This window comes from Schistocerca piceifrons, chromosome 2 (genome assembly GCF_021461385.2).
Source record: "Schistocerca piceifrons isolate TAMUIC-IGC-003096 chromosome 2, iqSchPice1.1, whole genome shotgun sequence".
NCBI lineage: Eukaryota > Metazoa > Arthropoda > Insecta > Orthoptera > Acrididae > Schistocerca > Schistocerca piceifrons.
This window is the reverse complement of record NC_060139.1, coordinates 59,281,364-59,305,382: the sequence shown is the minus strand read 5'-3', so window position 1 is coordinate 59,305,382 and position 24,019 is coordinate 59,281,364. Positions and strand designations below refer to the sequence as shown.

General features: G+C 43.3%; 1 protein-coding gene across 1 annotated transcript in view; it reads left to right on the top strand.

Annotated features, from left to right (window-relative positions):
* LOC124775147 (potassium/sodium hyperpolarization-activated cyclic nucleotide-gated channel 1) overlaps window positions 1-24,019 on the top strand; it is a 1,234,094-nt gene that overhangs the window by 1,024,132 nt on the left and 185,943 nt on the right. The window contains exon 10 of the mRNA XM_047249987.1: window positions 7,871-8,011. Coding sequence (XP_047105943.1) covers window positions 7,871-8,011 — 141 coding nt within the window. The remainder of the gene's footprint in view (window positions 1-7,870; window positions 8,012-24,019) is intronic.

Below are 24,019 nucleotides of genomic sequence, written 5' to 3'. Positions count from 1 at the left end.
GCCAGAACGTTCGCGACTATACAGGGTGGTCCATTGATAGAGACTGGGCCAAATGTCTCACAAAATAAGGATGGCGGAGGCCGCCGTCTCCGGGAGAGAGTGTCAGTGTGTCGTAGCGGACTTTGAAGATAAGAATCGCCTTACAAAGTAGCCGAACGCCGCCTGCAGTCTGCGTCTCATTGCCTTTGTCATTGGTAAAATCTGTGCTAAATGGGGTAGTCACGAAGCCGGATGAGTGTTAACAAAATCCATCCGTTGTAACATATCCATTGCTCTCAAGTGGTTGCCACGAACGCTCGTGCGGATAGCTTCAAGCTGGCGTTTATAGTTAGATGAGACCGTGCGCTGTATATCACGCGTGAAGGTGATCCACGAACATTTGAGCTTGTTGACTAATGGCAATGGAGTTACACTCCCTATTGGAAGACTTCTACCAAGAGACATAGCACCAAATTTCGTCAGGTTCACACGGCTTCCCACAGATGTCCCGTACTGGTTGATCCATTTCAGTGCCTCTCGCACTTCATCCCCTGATACAACTAAGATCACCACGTCATCTGCTTACGCACGGCAGATGAAAGTATGCCCCCTAATTGTTATCCATGTCAACCTGCTCCTCAAACCACGTAACAGTGGCTCAAGGGCGACGGCAAAAGGAGCCTCGACAGCGGACACCCCTTGTGGACCGGGATAAGGAAGCCTTCTATGAACTCAGATGGAACGGGAAGGACAGGGTTCATCAGTTCTTCATACATCGCAGTCCAGCGTGAAACCATGATGTCTTGGAATGGGCGGTAAAAATCCAGCGGAAAGCCGTCAGAACCTGGGGCTTTGTACGCCGCACCCTTATGAAGAGGATCAGCGAAGTCATCAACCGTAATCGTCGTTGTGAGAATCTCCGCAGCAGCTCCATCAAAGGTTCCTGTCAACGAACGGAGACCATCAGTCACTACCACGATGTTCTGGTTATCTGCTGCATACAACTGCTTGTAGTGATTCACAAAGGCGTCTGCAATATAGTTCTGGCACGTCAATCGGCGATCATCTGGCATGTCTAGGGCGCTGCCAGCTTTCTCCGAATGTTCCAGGGTATGTGGTTGCCACAGTATTTTGTCGCGACCGTAATTTAGCATCGAACGACGCAAAACAGGCTTGGTGCAGTCGAGGCACCACGAAAGGATATGCTGGAAAGCGTCCCACATATTTGTTCCACATCTTCCTTACGACCTACCTGCATTCAGAATCCTTGACCTCGCCACATCTTCTGCCTTTGGAGGGAAACAGTCCGAAGGTATGTAATATGGTCGGAGAAGTCCGTAGGCCACAACTCAGCGTAAAGTATGGCAGTTACCATTGCTTGGGAAACATAGACACGCTCAAGACGACTTGCTGAATGACTCGTGACATACGTATATCCAGGTCGATCACCATGCACGAGGTCCCAAGTGTCGGTGAGGTTCAGTTGATGCACGAGCGGCTTGGGTTTCTGGCATGTGGTGATATGAGAATGTTGGTCCTTCTGGGATAACACACAATTTAAGTAGCTGCCAAGAATAATACTGTCGCAGTGACCTAAAAACAAAGGAGTGACGGAAATTTACTTCGAGTTGCACGCGTAATTCTGTCACACACTCCTTTGTTAACCAATTCCACAAATACCACACTGCTCACTAGAGACAGGTGGATGCCAACAAAATCGTTGATCTTCACTTATTCTCTGATAAACTGTTCGATTTCAAGTGCTTTTGGTCGAGCATATTCGGGTGAAAAGCTAATCTTCAGTGGCGATTTTCTGTGGGCATAAGCGATTCTCTTTCTAAGGATATACAGCGCTTTAAGACTTCAAAACCACGTAAACCACTCAGCGAGTGAGCTGCGCGGCGAGGACATAAACAAGACGTCCGTGCCGCTAGCCTACCTAAGGGCGACTGCGCCCCTAGACCATGGGTTCTTGTTATTAGTGAGCGAAAAGGTGACACAGTGTATTCACGTCTCTTAGCTCTCATCAAGTCAGTCACATTAACAATGCTGGTGTAATTGCATTCGTGAAGATGTACTTAGAACGGTAAGCAGTTTTCTTCTCTAGGGCACTTCACGGTGCAACCCTAGACTCTTTCTCTCACACTCCTGCCACATGCTTTCTTCTCACCAGCGAACAGCAGCGTAGTCTTTGTCGATTTTTCTGTCATTGTGGGAGGCATTTTTCCGTTTAGTTAATTTTTAATGCCTGTCTTCTGTTTCAAATGAAGGAGCACAAGCTCGGATTACTTTGTTATGGATGAGGAAGGTAGTCGGCTGTGCTCTTTTAAAGGAACCATCCTGTCATTTTCCTGGATCGATTTAGGGAAATCACGGAAAACTTAAAGCGGGATGGCCGGACGCGTATTTGAATCGCCATACACCCGAAATATTTACTTTCAGAATTCGTAAACTTAATTGAATCGCTGATTTAGAAAAGGGGGCTTATTTTTCAACTAGCTTAGCGTCCGCTGCTTCGATCGCGTGACGGTACGGCCTCCAGAGATTTATTTCTGTTTTTATTTAATCGAATTTTATGTTGTTCACTAATTGCAGCACCTTCTAAGCTTTTGACGCTGATTAAGGTCATGCAAGCAAGGTTTTATCCGAATGTACTTCAGACCTGAAAGCGATTCTGGTAGCTGGAGTCCAAAGTTTTTGTTAACCATGTCTTTTGCGTTCTTGCGGAGATATTTACAAAGCAACTTTCATCCCCTCGCAAATATTTCTTTGTGTCTAACCAGGAAGTAAAATACCAGTTTTCATGAATTTAGCTTCAAAATTTTTTTTTTATATAATGAAATATTTTCTTAAAAATTTTCATCCTCTATTGCACTCCTTACTGGCTGAATTTCCAAAAACAGTGAAACAAGAATTTATGCTTTTCTAGGAGCCAAACTTCAATTTTCAAAAAAATGGTTCAAATGGCTCTGAGCACTATGGGACTTAACACCTGTGGTCATCAGTCCCCTAGAACTTAGAACTACTTAAACCTAACTAACCTAAGGACATCACACACATCCATGCCCGAGGCAGGATTCGAACCAGCGACCGTAGCAGTCCCGCGGTTCCGGACTGAGCGCCTAGAACCGCTAGACCACCGCGGCCGGCTTCAATTTTCAAAATGCCTTCGCAATTAAGTATTCTCATAAAACGTTTCATCCACTCTATCACCCCCTTAGGGATTCAATTTCCAAAAAAAAAAAAGTTATGCTTATGCTTTATTTCTAACAGAGAAGCCGAATACAAATTTTCATACCATTAACTTCCAAAATGCTTGCACAGTGAAATATTTCCAGCAAAACTTTCATCCTCCGTTTCATTCACAAAGGTGCTGAATTTCCAAACATAGTGAAACAGGTATTTTTTTATTTTTTAACTGAGAATCCAAATTTAAATTTTCATAGATTAAGCTTTAAAAATTCTTTCATAACAAAATATTCTCATAAAAATTCTCATGTAACCGAGAAGTCAAATACCGATGTTCATAGATAAAAATACTTCAGTAGTTCTTTAACAATGATATAAAAAAAAAGATTTAGTCCTCTATTTCATCACATAGTATTAAGTTTCTAAAAATGCTGAATCACATATTTGTTTTTTTCTGGTCGGGAAACCAAATACCAATTTTCATAGGTCTAGCTTCAAAATTGCCTTCATCACCGATTTCTCCCCCTTAGCCTTGAAATTTCGAATAATCCCTCCTTAAACGATGTCTACAGTATAGGATCCACACCTGTTTTAAATTTCAAGTTTCTGTCCATAGCGGTTTGGGCTGGGCAATGATGAGTCATTCAGTGAATGACGTAGTTGCAAAGAAACTGCTTGAATCGGGATCATGGAACGCCATACAGTGGACAAGGCAGAAAACTGCAACTGGCGAGGTACATGAAGAGGGCTTTCGGCGTTGGCGCATAACGACCCTACTGTTTCGTCGCGACGTACCGCCTCGGACTGTGGTATAAGTCAGAGAAGTGTTCTACGCATACTGCACCGGCATAGATTTCACCCGTTTCACCTCTCACTACATCAAGCGCTCTCCGTTGTGGATTTCGAACGGCGCCACGAATTTTGCCGGTTTGCTTTGCAGCGCCTACAAGATGATCCAACGTTTCTTCATTGGGTGCTTTTTACTGATGAAGAGACTTTCACCAACCACGGTAATGTTAATTTGCTTAATATGCATTACTGGACAATAGAGAACCCTCGTTGGCTTCGACAGGTACACCATCAGCAACCGTGGAGTGTTAACATGTGGTGCGGCATCGTCGGAAATGTCATTGTGGGGCCGTACGTCATTCTGGGTATACTGAATGGCAGTAACTATGCACAGTTCCTGCGAAACGTTCTGCCCATTTTGCTGGAAGAGGTACCGTTACCTACGCGTCGGTACACGTGGTTCCAACATGACGGCTGTCCTGCTCACTCTTCCCGTGTGGCTACAGAGCTGTTAACTGAAAAGTTCCCGGATTCTTGGATAGAACGACGTGCTGAAGTGAAGTGGCTAGCCCGGTCTCCTGATTTGACCCCTCTTGATTTTTTTTCTGTGGGGAGCAATCAAACGTAAAGTGTATGCTCAAATACCAACTACGTCAGACGGTATGAAGCAACGTATCATCGAAGCGTGAGCTGATATCTCACGTAACACCCTCGCAGCCGTTCACAACTCATTCGAACGGCGACTACAAATGTGCATTGCAGCAGAGGGGAAGCATTTGGGGCACATGCTTCAGTAAAGATTTTTATCATGTACAGTATGCATTTTGCATGTTTGTGTGTATTTGCTTCATATTGTGATCAATAGTAAATATTTTCAAATAAAAAGCAAATACGTTGGAAATAATGGGACCAATAAGTGCATCCTCATTTACATTTGCATTTCTGTTACTTAAAATGTATTAGCATCTTTTAGTATTTCAATACTGTATGTTGTCTACTGTTTTAGTATTTCAATTGTCAAATAATTGAATAATATTTTCGCGACATCGTCAGTTAATTTTTCTGCAAAATATCGCAGTATAAATTACTATTGTCAGGTAAATTGGCGTGTTCCTGTAAAGACGGACTCGTGACGTTTACCATGTACTCTACACAACAGGAAAGGTCGCATTGGACAGCGCCGCTTCGAAGGACGAATACGCTACGGAAACATATCTGTGTCTCAAAAACTATTCGCCTAAATATTACAATATACACTTATTAGAAACCATCTTTTTAAGCCTATCACGTTACGCTAAAATTTAACATAGGTTTCCATTTAAAGAAACCAAAGATGGCCTCATATCTCTGTAATAAAAAATAGCACAAACATGAAATGTGATGTATTCAAGTAGCCCCTGTCTCTGCAATTCACTGTCCAAACGGCATCACTGTATCTATTACGGTTGGGGAGATACAAGGGGTGTTATGACTTAGATGCCTCACCCTGTACAGAGATTTACGATTACCGGCGATAACATATCTTTATATATGGACACATAGTTTTGTGTAACAAACGGTCGTATCCAATCAACAGAAGCGCTCATTAGATGTGTGATGAATTAGGGAAAGGGCCATATCAAGATAGACAAGAATGTGATGGGCCTGTTCCAACAAAAAAAGAACATAGACGATGTAAGGAAAATTCTACAATACATAGCTGGCAAGCAGAAAACCATGTTATAACAGTATCTGCTAATCGTCAGTGAAACAAGGACAAGATAAAGATGAAGCATACCCCCATTGTCTGCTTTGTACTCGTATTCTGATTGTGATTGTATTTTAGGTACATGATGAATAAAACCTATATGGTCATACCACACTTTTTTTATTGATGTAATGAATATGGATAATATATAATTTCGTAACGCATTCCTCCCACTGCAACCGGAACGGTAGTTGCTTCATCAACACCACCAGTTAAGAAAAGGGTCACCTCCAGTACACTAAAACTGGAATACTGCCCATACTTAATGGCTAAAGTGTGATGTAACGGTGTATACTGTAACTCTTTCGACCAATTGCTAAATAACACCACCACGAAATCATGCTTAAACCCATTGTGTAGTAAATTAAGTTTTTGTGTCTCCTGGAAAATTTACTTTCTGGGACATGATCGCTTTTCCACTTCACCGATTGAATTATAAGCTGTGGGTATGGTTGCACGTCAAACACTATCTGTGTACACTGTCTCTTTCATGTAATGTTTCTGATGTACGTTAAATGTTCTCATTTTCGAATAAGCTTAATTTTTGTCACCACTGCGATTCTTTCCTGCAGTACGCCACTTTATTCTTTTGATCTGAACATCCACTTTTAAATATTTAATCGTGCATCTCCCCGAGACTAAATGAACTAGGACTGGTGTTCCAGTTTTTGTGTCCTTTTATACAGTTTCACTTGGGCTATGTACACTACTGGAAATTACAATTGCTGCACCAAGAAGAAATGCAGATGATAAACGAGTATTCATTGGACAAGTATATTATACTAGAACTGACATGTGACTACATTTCCACGCAGCAGTTTGGTGCATAGATCCTGAGAATTCAGTATCCGAACAACCACCTCTGGCCGTAATAACGACCTTGATAAGCCTGGGCATTCAGTCAAACATAGCTTGGATGGCGTGTACAGGTACAGCTGTCCAAGCAGCTTCAACACGATACCACAGTTCATTAAGAGTAGTGACTGGCGTATTGTGACGAGCCAGTTGCTCGGCCACCATTGACCAGATGTTTTCAATTGGTGAGAGATCTGGAGAATTTGCTGGCCAGGGCAGCAGTCGAACATTTTCTGTATCCAGAAAGACTCGTACAGGACCTGCAACATGCGGTCGTGCATTATCCTGCTGAAATGTAGGGTTTCGCATGGATCGAATGAAGTGTAGAGCCACGGGTCGTAACACATCTGAAATGTAACGTCCACTTTTCAAAGTGCCGTCAATGCGAACGAGAGGTGACCAAGACGTGTAACCAATGGCACCCCATACCATCACGCCGGGTGATACGCCAGTAAGGTGATGACGAATACACGCTTCCAAAGTGCGTTCACCGCGATGTCGCCAAACACGGATGCGACCATCATCATGCTGTAAACAGAACCTGGATTCATCCGAAAAAATGACGTTTTGCCATTCGTGCACCAAGGTTCGTCGTTGTGTACACCATCGCAGGCGCTGCTGTCTGTGATGCAGCGTCAAGAGTAACCGCAGCCACGGTCTCCGAGCTGATAGTCCATGCTGCTGCAGACGTCGTCGAACTGTTCGTGCAGATGGTTGTTGTCTTGCAAACGTCCCCACCTGTTGACTCAGGGATCGAGACGTGGCTGCACGATCCGTTACAGCCATTCGGATAAGATGCCTGTCAATTCGAGTGCTACTGACACGAGGCCGTTGGGATCCATCGTGGCTTTCCGGATTACCCCCCTGAACCCACCGATTCCATATTCTGCTAACAGTCATTGGATCTCGATCAACGCGAGCAGCAATGTCGCGATACGATAAACCGCAATCGCGATAGGCTACAATCCGACCTTTATCAAAGTCGGAAACGTAATGGTACGCATTTCTCCTGCTTACACGAGACATCACACGAACGTTTCACCAGGCAACGCCGGTCAACTGCTGTTTGTGTTTGAGTAATCGGTTGGAAACTTTCCTCATGTCAGCACGTTGTAGGTGTCGCCACCGGCGCCAACCTTTTGTGAATGCTCTGAAAAGCTAATAATTTGCATATCTCAGCATCTTCTTCCTGTCGGTTAAAATTCGCGTCTGTAGCACGTCATCTTCGTGACGTAGCAATTTTAATAGCCAGTAGTGTAGTTTCACTTGCACTAACAGGAGCTCTTACGATGAACGTTTGTGTTTTCGCAGCGAAACTGGACGGGGTGAAGACGTACATGCGCATGCGGCGGGTGCCGAGTCACCTGCAGGTGAAGGTGATCAAGTGGTTCGACTACCTGTGGCTGACGCAGAAGTGCTCCGACGAGGAGAAGGCGGTCAGCTGCCTGCCAGGTAAGGCGCCGCTCGCGCTTCTCAGCTACGTTCCTGCGAACGCCCTGCGCTAACTTCAGCAAGCCGTCGAAACCCGTGTAGGAGTCCAATTCAGAAAGCAAAGACTTTTTTTACATAACATTTTGAATTGGCTAAACAGCATTGCAGCTAATGTCATTCCTGCACATTCTGTCCCGCAACATCTATTCATGTAGTACATCTCTTGATGCGCTTCCTATACTCGGTCCGCTGAAACATGTCACTTCAAGGTCACTCCCCAAGTGCCGTAGAGTTGGTAGTATAACTAACAAACAAGTGAGGAACGGGACGCGCCACGTCTACTGAGCCAATAACGGCACCGAACAAAGCAGGCTCCGGCGTCGACGCTACCAGGTTGCCGGATTCCGTGTAAACATTGTATGCTAGTGGGCGAACGCCAGCTGTTGTGCTGTGTTACCTCCACGACTACGGTTTTTGTTTGTTAAACAATGTCTCCAAAACGATGTCGTTCACCAGGCGACAATCCGTTGCGCCGTGGAGTGCCATTAGTCAGGCTTTGGAATTGCTACGGGGGACGTGTGAGTTTTACGAGCAAGAAAAAGAATTTGTTTCTGTTCATGGGCATGCGTCTATTCCTGCCGATAAAGTTTTAGAGCGTACCTCGAAAACTCGGCAAGAAAAAGAAGCAACCTCGTCTTATTACAGATACTGATTCTTTCCAATCCGACGCAATTCGTCGGCACATATACGGATACTATAAAAGGAAAGAATACCCCACAATAGCGAAGTTGCTAATTTCTTTTAAAGAAAGTGAACTTTTCTCTGGGGGAAAAAAGTCACTTAAGATGATATTAAAAAGTATTGGCCTCCGTTTTAAAACGTCAGATGGATGAAAACTGTTACTAGAAAAAGCTCATGTCGTTGCAGCTCGTATCATTTTCTTACACAAAATTGTAGGAAAGGACACACACTCATTCATATGGTTAGACGAAACCTGGGTCAACGCTGGAGAATCAGTTGAGAAATGCTGGACAGATGATACTCCGAATAGCATCGGTCATCAGCCAACAGGAAGAGGATCACGAATAATTGTAGCCCATACAGGATCTTCAAACGGATTTGCGCCTGAAGGACTTCTAGTTTATCGATCGACAAAACCGGTGACTATCATGAGGATATGGACCACCCACGGTTTCTGCAGTGGTTTAAAAATGTGTTGCTTCAGTTTAGTGTTCCGAAAGTTTTTGTGATGGACAATGCACCGTACCATTCCGTGATAAAGCTCCCACCACCAGTGACCGTAGAGAAACTATGGTGCAGTGGTTGCAGGCGAGAGACACTGCTGCAGACATGGGCATGACGAAACTGCTGTAATACTCGCTCGTGAAACAAAATAAGCCTGTGACGCCTAAATACGTTGTAGATGAAATTGCTAGCGAACAGGGTCACTTGGTAATTAGGCTACCGCCATATCACTGTCATTTTAATCCACTTGAAGTGGTTTGGAGTGAAGTCAAGGCGTACATTAGAAGTAACAACAAGACTTTTACTATAGCAGAAGTGGAAACACTGCTACGTGAAGGTTTTGCTACGGTAGACGCTGTCTCATGGAGGAAAAAAGTAGATCATGTAGCTAAACTGATAAGAAAAGCACAGACTATAGATGGCATTATAAATGAAAACGAACAATTAATGATTTCTCTTAACGATGATGATGATGACGACGAAGACAACGGTTCTGGCGCCAATACCGATGACAGTGAAGGAGAACTGGATGGAACTGCGCCATTGACATCGTAAATTGGTGAGTGTCAATGTAAACAGAATTAATTCTTTTTCTCTCTGCAATCGGGTAGGCTATGTATGTTTCGCTTTATTTCTTCCTATGAGCGCGGATAGCGTGTTATTTGTTATGCTTAGATTTACATTATTATTCCACGTTTTACATGCACCTATTACTGTAAAAACTTGGACTACTTTTCATAGATGCCGGCCAGTGTGGCCGAGCGATTCTGGGCGCTACAGTCTGGAACCGCGCGACCGCTAGGGTCGCAAGTTCGAATCCTGCCTCGGGCATGGATGTCCTTAGGTTAGTTAGGTTTAAGTAGTTCTACGTTCTAGGGGACTGATGACCTCATAAGTTAAGTCCCATAGTGTTCAGAGCCATTTCAACCATTTTTTCATAGATATTGTCATTAACTTCAGGTGTTTTTATTTCCCGGTTTAATATCCTATCAAACGCTTGGTCTCCGTCGTCGTTCTCTCCATTGTTAGAAAAACGTTGTTGCACTTACGTATAAACGTTGATTGTAGCTTACATTTACGAAACGTACTTCGGAGTTGTGGGCGTGTGCGGTGGCAGCTATTGCAACCTCGCAATCGCAGTGTAGCCAACCACCCGCGAGCTATCAAGTGACATGTTTCACCGGCGTGGGTATAATTCTATCCTGGAAGAAACTTCGTGACAGTATTCCACAGCACTCATTATCGGTAAGCTACCACAAGAAATAAACAATCTTAGGGATAATATTCGCACTCCAGACCTCTAATAGGAAGAATTTCCTCATTTATCATTCTTTATTTTCTGTCAAGGAGATGCTGGAAAATTTTAAGCAAATTCCTGTGCTTTATTCTTAATTATGATAACATACACTGACCAGCCAGAACATTATGACACAAAATCGTCCAGGCGATCGCAGCGTCACATCGTGACGAGTGACTGCTAGTCAGACACGTGCACGGTGCATGTAATATCAATGAGCGCACTGTCCATGTGCAGAATGGGGAAAGCGCGCGGTCTATCTGACCGAGGGCAGATTGTGATGGCCCGGAGGTTCGGCACGGGCGTTTCGGAAACTGCACGCGTTGTCAATTGTTGGAGGAGTGCTGTGGTGACACGTGGTGGATCCAAGGTGAAATCACGTCCAGACGTCGTGAGGTTGGGCGGCCACCCTTCATTACAGATGTCGGACGTCGTTGGTTGGGCAGACAGGTGAAACACGGCAGATGGCGAACTGTGGCGGAATTAACATCATACTTTAACACTGGGCAGCGTACAAGTGTCAATTATTCAAAAACAGTCTTAATCCCATTTACAAGGTGCATTCAAGTTCTAAGGCCTCCGATTTTTTTTTCTCCGGACTGGAAAGAGATAGAAACATTCGCATTGTTTTAAAACGAGGCCGCGTTCATTATCAATACGTCCCAGAGATGGCAGCACCGTACGGTAGATGGAATTTTATCGCCAGCGGCGAGAATGAGAACTGTTTTAAATACTTAAAATGGCGACGTTTTCCTTACTTGAACAGCGTGCAGTCATTCGTTTTCTGAATTTGCGTGGTGTGAAACCAATTGAAATTCATCGACTGTTGAAGGAGACATGTGGTGATGGAGTTATGGATGTGTCAAAAGTGCGTTCGTGGGTGCGACAGTTTATTGAAGGCAGAACATCGTGTGACAACAAACCGAAACAACCTTGGGCTCACACAAGCCGGTCTGACGACATGATCGAGAAACTGGAGAGAATTGTTTAGGGGGATCCCCGAATGACTGTTGAACAGATCGCCTCCAGAGTTGGCATTTCTGTGGGTTCTGTGCACATAGTCCTGCATGACGTCCTGAAAATGCGAAAAGTGTCATTCACGTGGGTGCCACGAATGCTGGCGGACGACCACATGGCTGCCTATGTGGCATGTTGCCGAGCAATGTTGACGCGCAACGACAGCACGAATGGGACTTTCTTTTCGTTGGTTGTGACAATGGATGAGACGTGGATGCCATTTTTCAATCCAGAAACAAAGCGCCAGTCACCTCAATGGAAGCACACAGATTCACCGCCACCAAAAAAATTTCGGGTAACCGCCAATGCTGAAAAAATGATGGTGTCCATGTTCTGGGACAGCGAAGGCGTAATCCTTACCCATTGCGTTCCAAAGGGCACTACGGTAACAGGTGCATCCTACGAAAATGTTTTTAAGAACAAATTCCTTCCTGCACTGCAACAAAAACGTCCGGGAAGGGCTGCGCGTGTGCTGTTTCACCAAGACAACGCACCCGCACATCGAGCTAACGTTACACACCAGTTTCTTCCTGATAACAACTTTGAAGTGATTCCTCATGCTCCCTACTCACCTGACCTGGCTCCTAGTGACTTTTGGCTTTTTCCAACAATGAAAGAGACTCTCCGTGGCCGCACATTCACCAGCCGTGCTGCTATTGCCTCAGCGATTTTCCAGTGGTCAAAACAGACTCCTAAAGAAGCCTTCGCCGCTGCCATGGATTCATGGCGTCAGCGTTGTGAAAAATGTGTACGTCTGCAGGGCGATTACGTCGAGAAGTAACGCCAGTTTCATCGATTTCGGGTGAGTAGTTAATTAGAAAAAAAATCGGAGGCCTTAGAACTTGAATGCACCTCGTATTATTATTATACCGCCAACCGGTTTCAACCCGACGTAGGGCCATCTTCTGGCCGTTTACACCATTGGTCGACTGCTGGTGGTGTCACTCCTGTCTACATAACGGCAGGAAGCTATCACTATGTAGACAGGAGTGACACCACCAGCAGTCGACCAATGGTGTAACCCCCCCAGAAGATGATCCCTACGTCGGGTTGAAACCGGTTGGCGGTACAATAATAATAAATTCGATTAAGACTGTTTTTGAATAATTGATTAATCATACTAATCGCTGCTTTATCTCTACAACCATGTTGTCCAAAAAGCGTACAAGTGTGTCCGAACACACAGAGCACCTATTACTCCTAACGATGGGCCTCCGCAGCCGACGACTCATGCATGTGGCAATGTCAACACCACGATATCGGCAACTACGACTGAAATAGAAACGTGACTATTGCCACTGAACGTTGGCTCAGTGACAGAGTGTTGCATGGTTAGATGAATCCCAATGTCTTCTTCATCATGCCGATGGTAGGGCGCAAATCCATCGTCTTCTAGGTGAGCAGCACCTTGATACCTATATGGCGGCGGCTCCATTATGCTTTAGGAGACATTCACGTGAGCATCCACGAGTCCAGAGGAGCTCGCGCAAGGCACCATGACGGCCAACGAGTATCGTACACCGGTTGCAGAGCACGTACAACGCTCCATGCCCATCATGTTTTCCGACGACAGTGGCATTTTTCAACAAGATAATGCCCCATAACACAAGGCGAGGAGTGTGATGGAGTGGTTCGAAAACACAGTGGCGAGTTACAGTTAATGAGCCGACCCCCTAATTCGCCAGGTCTGAACCCGATCGAACACATCTGGGTTGTGATTGAACACGATGTCAGAGCTCATGGAACCCCTCCCCAAAGTTGTGCCTGCAGGTGTGATGTGAACTCCCTCCAGTGAACTAACCAAGGCCTCATTGCTTCCATAGCACGACGTGTCGCTGCTACTATCCGTGCCAAAGGTGGACATACCGACTGTTATGTAGGTGGTCATAACGTCCTGACCGATCAATGTATACTAAGAAACTCGTCGTCTGGATAGTGTTAGTGCGAATATTTTAAATTATAGTTAACTTCTCATGAACCGGCTGAGCGAAGATTGCGTTCTCGATTTGGTCCTGTGGAACTGGAGGTTTAAACAAAATAAAAACTGTCACAACTCTTCTTGCATCGTCTTAGAAAGATCGTCATCTAACGAAACCTTGGACTCACGCTGGCGCTCCACTATCGGACTAAAAAGGTGAAAATCACTCGGGGTAACGTCGCAACTGTACGGTGGGAGCTCCATCCGTCAAGGGCACAAATACAATAGTTCGTAAGGGGGGGCGGGTAGGTTCTGGGCCTAGGGATATGCGGAGTATTTTTAATATTTTCGGATATGAATTGCGACTTTTCAGTAACCACAAAAAAGTTCCAGTTCAGACTTTATTAAAAGGGTGCGAAATACCCACTTTCATATCATACCTGACTACATTAAGGCTTTTCCTTTCCCTGAGTGGTGGGGGGAGGGGGAGGTGGTCCCTTCCCGTTGCCCCCGGTACATGCCCGCTTGCCAACAACTCAAATTCAAGATTTTGAATGCAGAGGATTGTTTTCCCAGCTCTATGGGGTTGAAAACTATTCTCAAGCGAAATGAAACCTTTTGAAAGCTTCCTACTCTTTTCTGATATGTGTTTTAGATCTCGTAGTACGTCTACATGACTTCTCTGTAATTTACCCTTAAGTTCTTGGACAGGGTTCATCGAATCACTTCCACTTCTCTACCGTTCTACTCCCGAACAGTGCGCAGGGAAAACGAACCCTTCGATATTTCCGTGGGAGCTCGGATTTTCCTTATTTTATTACAATGATCATTTCTTCTTATTTAGATGGGCATCAAAAAATATTTTGCACTCAGCTGAGAAAGTTGGAAACATCTCGCCTCAACGGAAAACGCCCTTGGTACACTTAGTGCTGTCCCTCTTTGAGCTTTTTCGATGTCCTCCGTCTATCTTATCTGGTAAGGTTCCCATGCCGCGGAGCAGTATTCCAGCAGACGAGGGACAACCGTAGCGCAGGCAGTCTCTCTCTAGCAGAGTGTTCTGACAATAAAACTTCGTCTTTGGATTGCTTTCCCCATAGCATCGTCTATTAGATCGTTCCACTTTAAATTGTTCGTAATTGTAATTCCTAGCCATTTAGCTGAACTGACAGCCTTTAGATTTGTGTTATTTATCGTGTAACCCAAATTTAACAGCCTTCTTTTGGTATTCATGAGGATGACCTCACATTATTTGGGGTCAACTGACAATTGTTGAGCAATACATATATCCTGTGTGAATCATTTTGCAATTGGTTTCGATCTTCAAATGATTTTATTAGACGGCAAATAACGGCATCATCTCAGCTCAGATTGTCTCCTGAATCATTTGTACACAATAGAAACAGCAGAGGGCCCATAGCACTTCCTTGAGGAACTCCAGGTATCACTAACGTTTTGTTCGATGACTTTCCGTAACTTTCCGTCAGTTACTATGAACTCTGATCTTTCTGAGAAAAAATCACGAATCGAGTGGCGAAACTGAGATGATACTTCACAGGCACGCAATTTGGTTGGAGCCCGCTTGTGACGAACGGTATCTAAAGCCTTTCGGAAATCAAGATATATGGAATCAGTTTCAGATGCACTGTCAGTAGCACCCATTAACGCCTGAGGATAAAGGCCTAATTGTGTTTGACAATAACGACTCATGTGAATCTGTGGTGACTGTGTATCAGGATATCGTTTTCCTCGAAATAATTCATGATGTCCTAAACCGACTATATTCCAAAATCCTTTTGTGAATTTACATCAGTGATACGGGTCTGAAATTCATCAGATTACTCCTCCTTCCATTCTTAAGTATTCTAGTGATCTGTGCAGCTGTCCAGTATCTAAGTACGGATCTTTCGCCGAGCGAGCCGTTGTATATGTTTGTTAAGAACAGGGCTATTATATCAGCTTACTCTTAAAGGAATCTCACTGACACTTAATCTGCTTTTATTGGGTGGCGTAAGTTGCTTCACTACATCGAGCATATCGACTTCAAAGTTTATCATGTTGGCAGCTGTTCTTGATTTGAAATCTGAAATGTTCACTTCATCTTCTTTGGTGAACGAATTTCGGAAAATCGTATTTAGTGACTCCACTCCGCTTTAGTGGCACTGTCCCCGTCGACATTACCGTCCCTGTCGCTCAGTGTAGCTATTGATTGTGCCCTTCCGCTGGAGTACTTTACATACGAGCAGAATTTCATCGAATTTTCTGTCAGATTTGGAAACAGTACTTAATTATGGGAAACTACGAAAGCATAACGCACTTAAGTTCGAACTAAATTTCGAGCTATGTAAAACTCCGCCAATATTGGGGATTTTGCATTTCTTGAAGTTTGGTGTGCTTTTTCCGTTGCTTCTGTAATAGTGTTCTAACATGTTTTGTGCACCATGAGGAGTCAGTTCTGTATTTTATTTATTTATTTTGAATCTTTCCACTGCTGCTGATACTAGTTCTTTGAATTTTTTAATCCACATCTGGTTCACCCTTACATAGTTCAGAAAGAACGGAGGCTGTCTCTCAGGAAGGCTCAAGCGAATTTTCATCTACCTTTCTAAGTAGATACGGTTTGCGTTTATTTTTGGTCGGCTTGGATATTAAGGTATTCAGTCTCTTCTTAAAAACCTTGTGATCACTAATCCCTGCATCAGTGAGAATGCTCCCTGTTTTCTGGGTATTATTTGCTGCTGAAAAGCCAAGTATGTTTTCTCAACCATTTACACTTTGAGTGGGTTCCGGAACTAATCCTTCAAAATGAGACTCAGAGAAAACGTTTAGTACGATTTCGGACCGATGAAGCTCTCAGTATGGGTCACTATTGACTATTTGACGTTTAAGGGAGTAATGGATCAGCAGTGGAGCTTTCATATTCTCCCGTCTGTTTCCAAAGTGGACGGCCTACTCGTACGCTCTTTGTCGCAGACGGTCCTCGCCCACTTTTAAAGTAGTTTAGTCACTCGTAAATTTGTCTTTCATTGAGACAGCGGTACCGTTTTACAACTGCATTGTACTAATAATCTCCGCAATTTTAGTCAGTGTTCAGAAAAAAAGTCGATTCCTTCATTTCTTCATCAGTTTATTTATTTAGCGTATGGCTAATACAGACAAATCATGAAATTACATATTGACACACAAGAAACTTAAATTTGTCTTTACAACTGAATATCCAGTCCTTCAATCCAGCGCACTGCATCTGGAGTTGCCAGCAGGAAGTCCTCTTTGGCGCCGTGATAGGCTCGAATCCTGCATTCACTGACAATGTGGTGAACAGTCTGGTACTGAGCCCCGCAGTCACAAGCTGGATCAGGCAGCTTCTTCCACTTAAAGAGAGCATCCCTGCATCACCCATGGCTGGTACGGATTCTGTTGGGAGTAGACCAGGTGTTGCGTGGTAAGTCGAATCCACTTGGAAGTTTAGCACCTGAGAAGATGTTATGCAGGTGCACATCTGTCACTGCTTCCCACCGACCTTTCCATTCTTCAAGAGGTTTGAAATTCTTAGCAACCATGCAAGCAGCATCGCACAGTGTTGGATGACGTGATGTCAGTCTCTTGCGATTTAAAAGTGGCAGGTCGCTATGCACAGGTAGGTTAGAATTCCTGGAGATCTTGTGGAATTCTCTCATAAGGGCAGTACATCTGCGTATATCAGGAGGCATTATACCGGTTAACAGTGGAAGCCAGATATTATGCGCATTGTCGTATTCAGCTGGGTATCAACAAGCCTTGTGTGATGACTATTCATCCAAACAGGTGCACACTACTCAGCACTTGAGTATACCAAGCCCAGAGCTGAAGTTCGCAGGGTGGTTGCTGAAGATCCCCAGGTAGTTCCGCAACGCTTATGGAGGATGTTGTTTCGAGTCCTCAGCTTTTGAGCTAAGTTAAGAAGGTGCTGTTTGAAGCATAGTGTACGATCCAGGATGACACCAAGATATTTTGGGTTCCAATTGTGACGAAGAATTCTGCCTCTGAAACTTACCTTCAGTTTTACGTTCATCAACTGGTTATTTAGATGGAAGCAACACACTTCTGTTTTACTCACACTGGGTTGGAGTCTCCAGATTTTGAAGTAATTGTCTAATGCAGACAGGTCATTGGCGAAAATCTCTTCTGTTGTCTTCATTTCCTGGTGTTTGACGGCTAGAGCCAGGTCATCGGCAAAGCAGTATTTTCTGGTCGAAGTGTCAGGTAGATCAGATAGATATAGGTTGAACAGTAAGGGTGAGAGAACTGATCCTTGAGGCAATCCGTTGTTCAGCTTCCTCTCCTTACTTATGTTGCTTCCAGTGATTACCTGGAACTTCCGGTCACTTAGCATGCTGTTAATCAGTCGAGCCATTGTCCTGCAGGGTATGATGCGGAGAAATTTGTAGATAAGGCCTTCCCTCCACGCAGTGTCGAAGGCGGCAGTTAGATCAACAAATGCCACAGATGTTTTCTGCTTCATTTGGTATCCTGACTCTATGAAGGATGTGAGAGACAATACTTGGTCGCAGCAGCTACGCCCTGGTCTGAAGCCTGCCTGATCAACTGGAATGTTCTCTAAGATACCGCTACTTATTCTGTTATATATTAGCCTTTCAAAAAGCTTGTAGCAGCAGCTGAGTAGGGAAATGGGGCGATAGTTTTCTACCTTGTTGCTGGGTTTGCCAGGTTTCAGAACAGATATTATCTTCACCTTTTTAAACTCAGATGGAAGTTGCCCAGTCAGCAGGATGTCAGTGAAGAATTCTGCCAGCCATTTCTTAGCTTTTCCTCCCATATGGATCAGGAATTCTGGGTGGATACCATCGAATACAGGTGCCTTAAGAGGTTTGAGGTCCTTCAGTCCAGAGTCAATGTCTGAAACTGTGGAGGGATGGGTATACTCAGATGAGGGAGATGCCTTCTTTTTCAGGTCACGAAGCTGTCGTCTCATATGTCTTGTATGTTTCTTGTCAGGAGGTACTCTTGAGGTAGTAATGATGTGGGAAGCAATTTGGTCTGGTGTTACTTCGGAATTTTTTCTGCATGCTGGTGCACTTTCTCCCAGTTTTCTCAGAAGACTCCATGCTTTCCTGCTCGAGTGGGTAAAGTCCATAGTTTTGACTGTTTCTGCCCATTTCTGCCTCAGAGACATGTCCAAGCTGGACAATAGTTCCGTAGCTATCTCTGGGTCACCACTTTGCTGGAAGTATTGGTACAGTGTTTCACTTTCCTCATTCCATCCTGGAACATATTCTTTTCGGTATCCTCTTGGCATACACTTTTAGCTGTTGCTGTTACTGCACCAATGAAGCGTTGATAGTTATTATGTGATGGAGGTATCCATCGAATGGTCTTATCTAGTTCCGTTGAAAACTTCATCCAGTCGGCTTTCTGGAAATTCCATCGAGCATGCAGAGTTGATCGAATGACAGGAACAGTGCAGCCAATTTGTATTATTACAGGTCTGTGTTGGCTGTGAGGAAAGGCATCTATCACTTTCCTTGTGGTGTTGATGGGAAAGCCAGTTTCGTTGCAGCTAACAAAGCATAAGTCAGGATTTGAATCCTTGTCCCAAGCAGCTGACCTGAAAGTGCCTTGACCTTTGGCATCAAACACTAAATGAAGATTATTCTCTTCGATCCATTCTGCAAGCATGCTCCCATTTTCATCATTTTGAGAGTACTTCCAAAGCTCATGGTGACTATTGAAGTCTCCTATGTAAATTGCAGGATGTTCTGCTGTGTGTAGGACAAAATCGGGCCATGCTGTTTTGGGTGGTTTGTAAACATTTGTAATAGTAATGCCGTGCAATTGTATGTATCTTCAGTGTTCTGATATCTCTGCGAACAGAGGCATTCAATGAACCAATACAACTAACGCACAAGAATATTAGTGAGGTTAAGGTTTGTTATTGTTGAGTCAGTGCACTCAGTTGCATTTATTTATTGAACTCCCCCCGTTTATTCGTCATTTCAGGTTATTATTCAATTCTTGCGACCGTTTTCTTAGTAACATCTTACCAAAAACCTTCAGCTGATAGCGAGTTACTATCAAAAACTAAACTTGCACTCGACATAACGCATTTGCGTTCAATATCCAGTATTGCTTCTTCGACATTATAATATCAGATTTTAAAAATAATAATGGTATAAAATAATTAAAATTTTGAAACTTTACTTCTGCTGTCGCTTCACAAACTGCTTCTGTTAGACCGAACAGTTATACCATTACAGACCTACCACGCGAATACCTTCAAGTTTACTTCGAATACACAAACATAATATCAGAAAAAAGTTTAATTAACCGCCTTTAACTTGATTTTCCCTCGTATTCTAGACTCTATTCATAATTAAGGCGTACGAGCAGGCGCCCTCTTTGTACTCTGCTGAATAGGTGCACGGCTCACAGGAAATGTAAGAGCCCACTAAACTTCTAAAAATGTTCTGCCATAATGTACACTGAACTGATGGCAGAATCAAAGTTGCAGTTTCCCGTAGAATGCATTTTACACATATTTTTTCTAGGAATCACCTAATAACACACATGACGCGTGAAGCTGTAGTTGTGTAGTTGTGTAGTTGTTATTTTCAAGAGTTTAGAATTTGTTTTAATTTTTTATGAAACGTAAAGCCTACAGTAATGGAAGACTGTCGCCGCAGAGCTCGAAATTTAATAAATACGTAAATAAACTCAGTCTTTCACTTTATCAGTCAGAGATATTACTAATTCTGAGATATTAGTGAGCAACGCTAATGACGTTAAAAGTGCTAAATTATGTTGCCAAGGAATTGCCCTCTAAAAACAGCAACATTGTACCTATGCATAGATCCAGTAACTTTCCTGTTATGGGTGGTTTTGATGTGAGGTCAAATACATCCAACTGGAGGGCTGAGATCAAAGGTAACCTTTGAGTTATGGGTTATTATCTTTTTCCATTTAAAGGCAAATGACGCTGAAGCACATACTCCATCCACCACTCAGGCTTCATGGACATGTTTCCGTTTCTCCCAGTCTCTACTTAGCAAGAGATCAGCTTTCGTTCTTAAAAGTTATAAAATTCGGTGTGACGCCCACTTAACAAATTTTTAATGGACGTTTTATTGGACGATCTGCGTCGAATTACCCTGTCGCATGGGCTAAAAAAAAGTAAAGTGTTTGGTAGTTACAGTGGCAGTTACTAAGCACTATCTGTTATTTGCAGTAATTTTGAAATTATTTTTCACGAAACACATAATTGTTGCAGACAGTTCCACTCATCTACGCCAAATGACTGCACTAGTACTGAATTTTGTTCTTCTCATCTTACCGCAAGTCTCCAAAGCAACGTCTACTGTCATAGATGTTCACGATGTCCAGGCGAACCGCAGTGTGCGCCCTCCCTACGGAACACAGGCTCACTACCCTTTTAACGAGACATAGGATTGCCACCATTTCTTGGTGAATTAGCATAATTTCCTCCCTAGACCGGCTAGGCAAATTTAAATGGGCATAACTCCTACACTACTGCCGAGAGCCCTGCGGTACTCAGACTCCAGTCAGATTTTTGATCCGACCACTGTGTACCTCGAACCGTGCCTTCTACATTAAGTTTGCTGCGAAGCTATAAGAATTAGCCTGTCGACAGCAAAAATCCATTGAGAGGGAATTTTTTAAGAAGCTCAGAAAAGTGGAAAGTACTGAAAAGTTCTAATTACGCCGTCAGAAAGTTTAAAAGGACACGAAACAGGGAAAGAACTGTCGATAAGAGAAACTGCCATTAAGAGTCTGTTAACAGTGTACAGGAAGTTACACTCAATAGGAGTATCAGCAGACTGAAAGTGGATAAGTAAAGTAATTACATTACATTACTGCAAACATCACCTGCAAAAAATATTCACGAGATTAGCGTTTCAGAAGCAATATCGTGAAGTGCTTTACTGTCTATTGTTATTAGAATTTATCCAAGGGGTGCAATATGTTAAACTATTATCTCATCTAAATGTATATCGTAATAATCACCAATCAGATGCATAAAAGAAATTTTATTTCATAAATCGATTTCATGCCATTAGTTCCCTTCTTGAGAAGGTGATAACTAGCCCATTATTTGCACCTGTCCACAGTAACACGTATGCAGCGTACTGCTGTGGTCAAGCATCTTATTGTTGACACTCACAAATAATGCGATAGTTATAGTCTTCTTGAGAAAGGTACTAATTTCCCGAAACCGGATGTTGTTGTTGTCGTCTTCAGCCCTGAGACTGGTTTGATGCAGCTCTCCATGCTACTCTATCCTGTGCAAGCTTCTTCATCTCCGAATACCTACTGCAACCTACATCCTCCTGAATCGGCTTAGTGTATTCATCTCTTGGTCTCCCTCTACGATTTTTACCCTCCACGCTGCTCTCCAATGCTAAATTTGTGATCCCTTGATGCCTCAAAACGTGTCCTACCAACCGATCCCTTCTTCTAGTCAAGCTGTGCCACAAACTTCTCTTCTCCCCAATCCTATTCAATACCTCCTCATTACTTACGTGATCTACCCACCTTATCTTCAGCATTCTTCTGTAGCACCACATTTCGAAGGCTTCTATTCTCTTCTTGTCCAAACTAGATATCGTCCATGTTTCACTTCCATACATGGCTACACTCCATACAAATACTTTCAGAAACGACTTCCTGACATTTAAATCTATACTCGATGTTAACAAATTTCTCTTCTTCAGAAACGATTTCCTTGCCATTGCCAGTCTACATTTTATATCCTCTCTACTTCGACCATCATCAGTTATTTTATCCCCTAAATAGCAAAACTCCTTTACTACTTTAAGTGTCTCATTTCCTAACCTAATTCCCTCAGCATCACCCGATTTAATTTGACTACATTCCATTATCCTCGTTTTCTTTTGTTGATGTTCATCTTATATCCTCCTTTCAAGACACTGTCCATTCCGTTCAACTGCTCTTTCAAGTCCTTTGCTGTCTCTGACAGAATTACAATGTCATCGGCGAACCTCAAAGTTTTTACTTCTTCTCCATGAATTTTAATACCTACTCCGAATTTTTCTTTTGTTTCCTTTTCTTCTTGCTCAATATTCAGATTGAATAACATCAGGGAGAGGCTACAACCCTGTCTCACTCCTTTGCCAACCACTGCTTCCCCTTCATGCCCCTCGACTCTTATAACTGCCATCTGGTTTCTGTACAAATTGTAAATAGCCTTTCGCTCCCTGTATTTTACCCTTGCCACCTTCAGAATTTGAAAGAGAGTATTCCAGTTAACACTGTCAAAAGCTTTCTCTAAGTATACAAATGCTAGAAACGTAGGTTTGCCTTTTCTTAATCTTTATTCTAAGATTAGTCGTAAGGTTAGTATTGCCTCACGTGTTCCAACATTTCTACGGAATCCAAACTGATCTTCCCCGAGGTCGGCTTCTACCAGTTTTTCCATTCGTCTGTAAAGAATTCGCGTTAGTATTTTGCAGCTGTGACTTGTTAAACTGATAGTTCGGTAATTTTCACATTTGTCAACACCTGCTTTCTTTGGGATTGAAATTATTATATTCTTCTTGAACTCTGAGGGTATTTCACCTGTCTCATACATCTTGCTCACCAGATGGTAGAGTTTTGTCATGACTGGCTCTCCCAAGGCCATCAGTAGTTCTAATGGAATGTTGTCTACTCCCGGGGCCTTGTTTCGACTCAGGTCTTTCAGTGCTCTGTCAAACTCTTCACGCAGTATCTTATCTCCCATTTCGTCTTCATCTACATGCTCTTCCATTTCCATAATATTGTCCTCAAGTACATCGCCCTTGTATAAACCCTCTATATACTCCTTCCACCTTTCTGCCTTCCCTTCTTTGCTTAGAACTGGGCTGCCATCTGAACTCTTGATATTCATACAAGTGGTTCTCTTCTCTCCAAAGGTCTCTTTAATTTTCCTGTAGGCACTATCTATCTTACCCCTAGAGAGACAAGCCTCTACATCCTTACATTTGTCCTCTAGCCATCCCTGCTTAGCCATTTTGCACTTCCTGTCGATCTCATTTTTGAGACGTTTGTATTCCTTTTTGCCTGCTTCATTTACTGCATTTTTATATTTTCTCCTTTCATCAATTAAATTCAGTATTTCTTCTGTTACCCAAGGATTTCTACTAGCCCTCGTCTTTTTACCTACTTGATCGTCTGCTGCCTTCACTACTTCATCCCTCAGAGCTACCCATTCTTCTCCTACTGTATTTCTTTCCCCCATTCCTGTCAATTGTTCCCTTATGCTCTCCCTGAAACTCTCTACAACTTCTGGTTCTTTCAGTTTATCCAGGTCCCATCTCCTTAAATTCCCGCCTTTTTGCAGTTTCTTCAGTTTCAATCTGCAGTTCATAACCAATAGATTGTGGTCAGAATCCACATCTGCCCCTGGAAATGTCCAACAATTTAAAACCTGGTTCCTAAATCTCTGTCTTACCATTATATAATCTATCTGATACCTTTTAGTATCTCCAGGATTCTTCCATGTATACAACCTTCTTTTATGATTCTTGAACCAAGTGTTAGC